Raw genomic sequence first — 10,905 nt, forward strand, 5'->3', positions numbered from 1 at the left:
GTGCAGCTTGCTGTTCTTGCTCATCTGTAGAAGAGTGTCTCTGATAGCTCATTTAAATGCATCTGTCTCAATGTAGAAAGGTTTATTATGATCTGATTAAATAAGCACTGAGAATGTTATTACATATTCTCTCAGTGTGAGAAAAGCCTCTTCACACACAGCATTTCAGATAATTGAATGAAACTTCTTCTTTCACAGATTTGTATCTGTTTCTCTTAAGAGATCTGAGAGTGATGCAGATATTCATGCAAAATCCTTGATGAACCTGCAATAGTATGAGATCAACTCAAGAAACTGTTGTACATAATATACATTTCTCAGCCACAGTCAATTCACTATAACATTCAATTTCTCTGAGATAAGGCATATACAGTCATCACTCACTACATGTTCTACAAACTTTAACTCTTTCATTTCAAACACACACTTAATTGATTTGACATCAGAAAGTATTACTAAATATTATTACTTTTTATCATCAACCGCTCCACCACGAACTCGCTCGATTTTTCGAATAAGAACCCGCCGATAGATCCATCGAAAAGCCCTCGATCATACGAGCATTTTGACCCCATCGCCGACCGCATACCCCGTGTGGTGGTGGAGTTATCCAGCCAAACGTGAACCAGACGTCGTTCGGAACTCCTGCGTGGGATTATCCCCCATTCTCCCCTACCACACCACAACCCCGGGCCAAATTGCCATACAAATTGTAAGGTGAAGAGACCTAGCCATATGCACCAATCTTCTTGATTTTGGAAGATCCCCGATCTGTAGTTGTGGAGATATCTGAGGAGCGACCTCCGCGAAAACCCTGTCCATCTTTGATGTTCCAAAACACCAACGCCAAGTCCCACCCTCGTACCGCCCTTCCTAATCTGGCCTATCCCCGGCAGAAAAATACAAAAAGATACCTCGGCGATAATATCAAGCACATAACCAACGGCCACTTCTGAAGTGCAACCCTCCGCGGTCTGTCTTCAGTGTATCTAGACATCAACACCGAGTCTCACCCTCGTACCACCCCTCTCAATCTGGCCCATCCCCGACAGAAAAGTACAAAAAGATACCTCAGCAACTGTGCTCGATACATAATCGGCAGACACAACAACTATAAAATCAGTATACTCTAAGGTCTGACTGAGCCTTTGATCCCTGCACAGTGAGATATATTAAATCTAGTTTTAATATCTCAATATTCAATAGATTCTGCAAGGGATTGAGAACAGCAACACTAGGTTTCTATTGAATTTGAGAATTAACTCTATATTAATATAATCATTGACAAAGTCTTCTATTTTGAGATATAAATAACCAGTTTCTCTACATTCCGCTGACAATATTTACATTATTATATAGAAACAGACTTATATTCTCTATAATATCAAGATTCTGAAGAGGGAAAGTCTTGATAGAAGGTATACAGTAGTGTATATCTTAGCAGTTTCTATCTCATTCTTCTGCAGCAGTTAATGTAAAAAAAAAAGATCTTAGAAATAGTTTTTTACTTCTCTTGAAAAAGTAAGCTGTTTTTCTCTGAGTTTTACACAATATTCTTACAAAGAATTAAAAACAGAGTTGTTTTCTGTCATAATTTCATATTCTTTTAAGTAAGAATTACTTTTTCAGTGGCTGAAGAGCTTTTATTAATACTTAATTCTTTTTTACACTCTTTATTAACTGATTTGAGTTGCACACTTGTTGTGTGAGAAGAATTGAATAATTTAGAATAAAATTGAATAGTTTTAATCAATTTCTCTGCAAAAAATTGATTTATTTTTTGTCAGTTTTTCTCTTAAAAACTGTCATATCATCTGATTTACTATCAATTGATATCATACTTTTTCTCACTGTATTTCAAGAAAGAGATTGTAAAGATTTTATTGATTTATCTTAAAAATCAATTTTAGTTTATTAGATTCTCTTCAAAAATCTAACCTAGTTACTGAACTAGTGTGAAAAAAATCAGGTGTTTTATACACAAAAGTCTGCTATTCTTCTTTTGAAATAGTCTGACCAACTTTTCAATTGAAAACAGACTTAGAAATCTCTTAATTGAAACAGTCTGACCAACTTTTCAATTCAAAAGAGTTTAATAAATATCTTAATTGAATTAGTCTGATCAACTTTTCATTGAGTAAGAACAATGAGTTCAAAAGTACACTCAGTTGATGTGAAAAAAGATGCTTTCTCAAATACTATTCCTGAGATTGAAATTCTGAAGTGAAGAAAGAAAGAAGAAATAGAGAAATAACAAGTTCTTGAAATACAGAAACTTGAAAAAGCAAGTAAAATTCTTGAAAAGCAGTGTCTGAGTGAGATGAATGAAGAAGTTCTGTTAATTCTTCATGCTCAGGCTAGACAACTACAGAAAGTGATCAAGTTCAAACTTGGAATTTCAAACACAGTTCAAAAAACTTTGAAAATTCCTAATACAATCACTGACTCTTCAGTTTACTCTGCTTTCTTTTCTACTTCTTCTTCTTCTTCTTCTTTAAATCAGAAGAAAACATATGCTCAAGCAGCTGAATCTGCTGCCTCTAAACCTGCTATCTCTAAACCTGCTATCTCAAAACCTGCTCAAAATTCTGAGAAAACTGAGAAGAATACTGCTCATACTTCTAGTGATAGAAGAGTGAAGAAAAAAATGTAAAAAGAGAAAAATCTTCAAATCTCCAGAGATAGAAGACTTATTCTCAAAGTCTCAAATCAGGATATATTGCAGAGAAATAAGCTAAACTCAAACCTTATTTTCAGAATTAGAAATGAAATCAATCAGCAGTTCTTTTCTCAGTTAATGACTGATATTGAAGTTTAAAAACTAGTTATAGCTTCAATTGAGTCATTCTTCTTTGAAAACTTCATCATTCTGACTACAATGCCTGAATTTAGTGCTGAATTCCTTATTCAGAATGAGAATCTCTGGAAATCAGCAGTAGAATCTTTGTTAAACACAACAATTCTATCTGAGAGAGATGAAAAGTGAGGCAAATTCATTCTTCATGATATTTCAGTTGAAATTTTTGACTGTGAAGAAGAAATGCTACTTCTCAAAAATGAATTAGAAGAATACAACTCTATTCAACTGAGAAAGAAGCCTGTATGACTAAATTCAATTGAGTTCAGACAAAGCAGAAGAAATGCCTCTGTTCTAGTATATACAAAGATAATGAAACAGTCAAAGATCTCTGAAGTAAGAGTAGCAGGTTTGAAAATGAGAGTTCATGAATACAAAGACTCAAGAATGAATCTCAAAGCTCAAACACAGTGTTCAAACTGTCAAAGATATGAACACTTTGCAATCTCCTGTTTTAGAGACTCAAAATGTGCATTCTGTGCCAGAGATTACAAAACTAGTGAGCATAAATGTGAAACATGCTCAAAAAGAGGTGAAATATGTCAACACACTCTGCTTAAATGCTCTAATTGCAAAGAAAAACATGCATCTAGCTCAAAAGAATGTATGTTTACTTCAAGAACTCAAAAGAACTGGAGAAAAGATGAAGCTCAGAGTAAATCTAGAACTGAAGAGAATAGTCAAGTCAGTAAACTCACAACTGCAAGCTTAAAAAGAAGAAACTCTCAATTATCTAAGTCTTCAAACTCTAATTCTTCAGTGAAATGTAAACAGAATTTGAATTCTCAAACTTCTGTTAAGATTAGAGAATTGAGAAATGACTCTGATGATAAACTAGATATAATGCAAGCAGTTGAGATTTCTACTTTTCAGAACAGTTATAATCTACTATCTGATGATAGTGATTAGATTCTACTCTACTCTCTTTTAGTATGTTTTAGTATGAATATACAACAAAAACAATAAAAAAAGTTTAAAAACTCTTCAAAAATCACATTTATTCAAAATAATATGAATAGAAACTCAAATTGCATTTATTCTTGTCTTCAAATTGCATTTGAATAAAAAGTTGATTTTGTACTGCTTCAGGAGCCGAATTTTGATGCTGAGCAAAAATATGTCATTTCTCATTCAAGCTACTACTGCTTTTTACCTCAAAAGTCTGAGATAAAGTCAAGAGTAGTGATCTATGAAAGAAAGAGATCAAGATATCAATTTAATCTAAGATTTGATATCATGTCTGACCCTGATATTCTGGTGAGTGATATTATAGATAAAGAAAATGAGTTTGATACTATACAGCTTATAAATATCTATAATGAAAAGTCATTGAAGGAAAATAACAATATCTGAATAATTGATAGAGGATTTCTGAACATAACTTCATCAAGAAACTCTATAATTGCAGGAGATTTCAATGCACATCATCTCTGATGAAATTCAGAATGCAAGAGAGCAGTAAGAGCTGATAATCTGATTGAATGAATCTTTGAGCATTTAATAGATTTGGTTAATAAGTCTGATCAACAAACATTCTTTAGAAAAGGCATGAAACAGAAGTCTATTATAGATCTAACATTCATGTCATAAAATCTAATGAAAAGAAGACTTGTAAACTGGTTTATTAATTCAAATGAGACATCAGAATCAGGTCATGAGGTTATTCAATTTAATATTGAACTGAGTGAAAAATAAATGAGTGAAAATCCTCTTCTCTCTAATCAGTATAACTTTGAAAAAGCTGATTGAAAAGCAGTTAAAGAGAGTATAAAACTGTTAAAATCTGAAAGACAGAATGAGCTATATTGAAATTCTGGTCAAGATATCTCAAATGAAATGCTTGAGAATAGAGTGAAGCTTATTACATCTATTATTCTAACAAGTGTTAGAGATAATATTTCAAAAAGAAAATCTTCTGAGTATTCAAAACCTTGATGAAATGAGAATATCTCATCTAAAAGGAAAGAATTCGCTACTACTAGAAGAGATTGAAAGAATGATGTAATATCTGATAAAGAGTTCAAAGCTGTCAGAAATGAATATTTTTCAGATATTAAAAGAGTTAAAACAGACTGCTGGAATAAATTTCTTGAAGAAGTACAAGAAAAGGAAGTTTTTAAAGCTTTGAACTATACTAAAACAAGAAGTGTAGCAAAACTTCCAGCTCTAGAATATGAGTTTCAGAATGAATCATATACAGTAAACTCTTTTGAGGAAAAATGTCAAGCTTTCATGAGAATTCTCTTTCAGAACTCACCAGATTCAGATTCAGATTCAGAGAAAGAGAATATATCACTTCTTAACTACATTGATGAAAATGACTGGGAATGATCTGATCTTACACAAGATGAATTAGAGTCAGCTATCTTCTCAAGTTCTGTTAAAACTGCTGCAGGTCCTGATTCAATTAATCACTTGATTATTCAAAATACATATTCCTACTTAAAGAATGAATATTTTGAGCTCTTTTTCAATCTCTTGAAAAATGAATATCATTCTGAATGCTGGAGAGAAGCCATTGAAGTGATTCTTACAAAATCTAATAGAAAAACTTCAATTTCTAAGTCATATAGAGTAATATCTCTATTGAACTGTCTAGGAAAGGTTTTAGAAAAGATAATAGCTACTCAACTATCTTTTATAAGCTCTATAGATGATTCTCTTTTATTCAGTGAATAAATGAGAGGTAGAAAACAGTGTTCTGCAATTGACACTGTTCTCTCAGTTGTTCATGATATTCAAATAGCAAAGCATGACAGTCTGGTCTCAACTGCAGTTTTTATTGATATAAAAAAAGCATTTGATCATGTTTCAAAGTCAAAGTTAATTCAGACATTGAAGATATTAAAACTGTCACTTTCTCTAATAAAATGAGTTAACTGTTTTATGTCTAAAAGAATTATACAACTCTTCTTTGATGGAATGAAACAAGACAAGACTGAGATAAAAATAGAAGTATCACAGAGGTCTTCAATCTCACTCATTTTATTTGCAATATACACTGCATATCTATTCAAAAATAGAAATATGAGAATAGTGTGATCTCTGAGTTATGTGAATGATATTGGTCTAGTCTACAGCTCAAAAACTATCAAAGAGAATTTGAAAGTAATTGAAGAAGCTGTAAAGAAAATCTTTGTTAGAGCAGATATCAATCAAATTCAATTTGATATAAATAAAACTGAGTTAATTCATTTCTTTTCCAGATTCAATGAGAAAGAACTATCTCTAACTCTTTTAAATAGAGAGATTAAACCCAGTGTAAATGTCAAATGATTAGAAGTATGATTAAACTTCAAGTTGAATTTTAAATATCACATTCAACAAAGAACTGTCAAGACAGAAAGACTATTGAACAACATAATCAGACTATCAAATACAGAGAGGGGTCTATTCTTTCAGGCTATGAGACAGTTATATATAGCCTGTATTACATCAGTAGCTGATTATGAAGTTCAAGTTTGATGAAATAATCAAGGGAATTTCACTGAACTCTTTCAAAGTCTGTAAAACAGAGTCTTGAGAAGAATTCTGAGAGCATTCAAATCATCTCCTATTAAAGCAATGGAAATTGAAGCTTTAATTCCTTCTCCTGCTATTAGATTTGAAAAGACCTGTATGAACTATGCTCTGAGAGTTGTAAAGATAAGCTTAAATTATATAATCAGAGAAAGAGTCTCTTCTTCATTTCTATCAATTAGCTCTGAAAATGAACTGAATTGAAATAGATTTCTTGATTGAAATGAAAATAATTCTTCAAAGAAAATGTCTTCTCAACTGTACAGACTATGCTCTCTGATTAAAAATCAATTTTCTTTTTTAAATATTGAAAAAGTTGATCATGAGAAGTTATCTCCCTGGAGAAAAAAGCTTGAATCTCTTATAGACTTACAAATAAGTGAACTATCAAAAGAGAAAGAATATAAACAGCATTTGAAGAGAATTTCTACAATCAATATAAAAGACTCTATTCTGATTTATTCAGATAACTCAAAAAATGAGAACTTGAATAGATTAGACACAGACATTGCTTATACTGAAGATAATATTAATTTTATCTCAGATTTCTGAAATCTAGACTGTGAATGTGAAGTCTTTGATGCTGAACTATTTGTAATAGTAAAAGCTTTCAAACTCATTGAAATAAAATCTTATAAAAGAGGAAATTGTTTGAAAGAGACATGAATATTCTCTGATAGTCAAGCTGCTTTAAAAAGACTTAGAAATAGTCAGATTCATAATGATCAAATGAATCTTGAACTGATCTTAAACTCTGTTTTAAAAATTCAAAAGAGAAGAATATCAAAGCTGAGAATTCATCTGCACTGAGTTCCTGCTTATATGAATATTCATGGCAATGAATTGGCTGATTCAGCTGCAAAAAAGAGTACAGAATTAAGCAGATCTATTCAAAAAATTGTGTTCTGATCTTTTATAAAGAGAAAAATAAAAGAATCTTGTTTAGACAAGTGAAATGAAAGCTGGCAGAAACAAAAGAACAGTGTACATTATTCAAGATTTGAAACAAAACTCAAGTGAAAATCTTGTGTAATTAAATGTAAAAAGAAAATATTCTCATCTATAATACAGCTGAAACTAGAACATGGCTATTTCAAATCTTATATACAAAGATTTGATGATAGATTTGACTCAATAGAATGCTCATTCTGCAATACAAATGAGAATTCTGAGCATATTATAATGCACTGTGCATTATACAATAATCTCAGAGCCAGATTGAAAGAGAAGTATGATCTAAATCAATTAAATATGAGATTCTTATTCTCAACTGAGACAGGAATTAAATACTTAATAGACTTTCTATCAGAAACTCAAGCAGCTACAAGAAAATGACTAAATTCAGAATTATCTGAATATGAAGAGGAGGAAATCAATCAGATATAGTCTGTTAAAACAGCTATACACTCTCTTTTAATAATTTATTTTGTTATAGTCTCTCTTTACTTTATCTTTTTCTATATCTTTTTCTTTCAATTTCTCTCTATCTATCTATTTAATGTGTCTATTATTATTATTATTATTATTATTATTATTCTTTCATTATACTCATATGCAAGCGGAGCTTATGATGAGTCCTTGCGTGATGTTAAATACAGGCCAAGTGTTGATTATACAGGAGGAAATACAGGTGTTGAGATCATGCCAAGATAACAAGAACATAGAAAATACAAAGAAGTGACAATTAGATACATGCGATAATAACTTCCCAGCCCAGGAACATAGAGCGATTTTATTGGAGCGATTTGTACACCTCTGTATTTATTAGAAACCTGAGATGCTTGAGTTCTGGATTTAATGTATCCCCTGCGGGTTTCGAACCCACACACCTTGGTTTCCCACGCCAAGGTGCTACCGGGTGGCCGCATTAACCATTCAGCCACCGGGGCTTAATGTGTCTATCTTTGAGTCTGTGTTCTTTCTCTCTTTTCTTTTGTCATGATATTGTCAAATGGTTTCAAAGTATCAAAAGATGTTAAAACACTGCAACTTGTAAACAGTTTTTGTATTCTGAGCTGGAATTTTCTGATTTTACATATCTGAAATTGATGAATGTACAATAGTTAACTTTACAGACATAGAAAAAACCCTGAGAACTAAAGTTCTCAGGTAGATGTCATAGTCTCTGACTGCATACATCTATAATTGAAGAATAATAATAATAATAATAATTGATTTGACATAGAGCTTATGCTCTGCCAGAGTTGTAAGCACTTTATCAAGATGCTTCAGATGTTCATTATATGAGTTTGAAAAGACTAGAATGTTATCAAGATATATGAGACATAAGATTTCATTCTGTTTATGAAGAATTGTATTCATCATTATTTGAAAGATGACAGGTGTATTTATCAGACTGAATAGCATTGTCAGGAATTCAAACTTTTCTCATTATATATTAAACATAGTTCATGAGACTGACAGTTTGTCTACACAGATCTGTCAGTATTCTGAGAGAAGATTGATCTTTGATAGATATCAGACATTTCTGATCATATTCATCTGTTATTAGATCTGTGACAGTGAATATTCATTCTTGATTATAAGCTTGTTGAGTGCTTAATAATTAATACACATCTGTCACTCCTCACCTGCCTTTTTCACAAATAGAACTGAAAAGCCTCACACACTTAATGAGAGTTGTATGAGATCATGTTCTAGAAGGTCTGTGATCTGACACTTCTGTTCTTCAAGATGTGTTTGTGATAGAGAGTATGTATTCTGGTTGACTGGTTTTGCATCCTCTGTATCAATCTCATGTATAAATTCTCATTTCAGTGACAATTCTGATGAAAGATCTGTTTGAAAGACCTTCTCATGCTTCTTCAGAAGCTTCTTTATACACTTGTTCTTCTGTATATTCTTTATCTTAGTTTCCTCTGCTTTTAAGTTCTGTATGACATACAGAATGCTTTCAGATAAGGTCTTGTAAATCATTCTCTTTGCTTGTTGATGTATAAGCAGATTTAACTCTTTTATATCAGAAGCATGGAATGTCCTTCTCATATCAGTTGATAGAATTGTATGAATCATTTTCTTTCTATCAATCAACTGCGTATGATATGTACATCATTGAATCTGCAAGTTGAACCTTTGAAATCAATCAAGTCTGAGAATAAGGTCATATTCCACATTCTGCAGCTCTCACACTCAAATATAGCAAGATCATTCTTCAAAGTGCAAGGAAACTCTTACTTTTGCAGGTGATATCAGATATCAGTTATTAGATAATCTTATACATCAGAGATTCTTCACTCAGCGAACCTCTTTCAATCTTTAAATCATGTAATTATTAATATATTGCATAGAAGCTTCTGTGTCTGCTAACACTTTTACAGTTATCTCTCAATTCTTACTCAAGTGTCTCTTATACATTAATATTTCAGGTCTCAAGGTATTGAGATGAGTATTCACTTCATCATTCTTATTCACATCTCATTCAGAAGCCTGCTTCTTCTTTGCATTTGCAGGATTCAGAGAGTCATCTAATGCAGACATCTCTTTCACTTTGAAGACTTTTCATAGAATATCAGCAAGTGTCTCTGAGCTTACTGATTCTACTAGTTTTTTGACTCTCTTACTTCTCTTAACTGTGTATGCTGGATGCAATCTTTTGCATCATGATTTTAACATCTGCAGTTAAAGTAAGCTTAATACTCATGATATCAAGATTTTCACTCAGGAAATTTCTTTTTCAGAGGATTCAGTGCTTTAGCAATGACATTCAGATCTAGATTCATCATATTCAGATGTGTAACTTGTGTCATAGAAGTCTGATTACTCATTCTCTGCTGAGATATACTCAATTGCAGTATTTTCTGTTGCAATTGACTTGCTTGTTTCTGTATGATGAGAATGTTATATGCTTCTTTCACCATGTCTGATTACAAGGTTAAGCATTTTCATTCTGCTCTCAACTCAGGCATAAGATCATGAATGAAGATCTGTAAACAGAAAGATGTTAAAAGCTCTTCATTCAACATAAGATAGTGTAAGCTGAAGTGTGTGAAGTATAATATAAGATCACTCACTTATTTACACTTAGTAAAGTGTTTATAATACTTATCTCATGTATTCACTTTCTCAAAGTTGTGCAAGATTCATTTGAAAAACTCATTTCATATTCATGAGAATGAATATCACTTCAGATCTGTGAGATTTATCTTTTCACTAGTCATTTATAATGACTTCACTTTTCTATGTAGAAATGCAGCAGATCTTAAGACTTGTTAAAATTCTGTTGACTGTCTGTCTATGAGTTCACATTCAATCTGATAATATAATTGTATCTGACTTAGCTAGCTGATTACAGCATTATGTTTTTAATTGTCATTGAAGCTTAGTGACTTCAGCAGATCTTCTGACTTGATATATTTCATACTCAGATTCTCATTCTGTGCAGTGATCTTCAATGATGTGTATGCTTCTGAAGAGATTATGAACAATCATGATAGAATCTTCAGATTCAGTGTAGTTGTCACGCTCCCGGCCGCGCCAAGGCCCCGTTGCGGTTCCACACGGCCCATCGC

General features: G+C 32.1%; 1 protein-coding gene and 1 pseudogene across 2 annotated transcripts; both read right to left on the reverse strand.

The window, feature by feature from the left end:
- Nucleotides 1-455: 455 nt before the first annotated feature.
- Nucleotides 456-1,043, reverse strand: BDCG_17701 (uncharacterized protein; the record flags this gene model as incomplete). The annotated part of the gene is made up of 2 exons (XM_045426782.1): nt 456-952; nt 1,022-1,043. 2 exons carry the CDS (start codon nt 1,041-1,043, stop codon nt 456-458), a joined length of 519 nt encoding a protein of 172 aa, XP_045282381.1.
- Nucleotides 1,044-8,176: 7,133 nt separating this feature from the next.
- Nucleotides 8,177-8,265, reverse strand: BDCG_17702 (annotated as a pseudogene). The gene has a single exon. The product of its transcript is annotated as a tRNA-OTHER (tRNA).
- Nucleotides 8,266-10,905: the final 2,640 nt, after the last annotated feature.

This window comes from Blastomyces dermatitidis (genome assembly GCF_000003525.1).
Source record: "Blastomyces dermatitidis ER-3 genomic scaffold supercont1.10, whole genome shotgun sequence".
Lineage (NCBI taxonomy): Eukaryota > Fungi > Ascomycota > Eurotiomycetes > Onygenales > Ajellomycetaceae > Blastomyces > Blastomyces dermatitidis.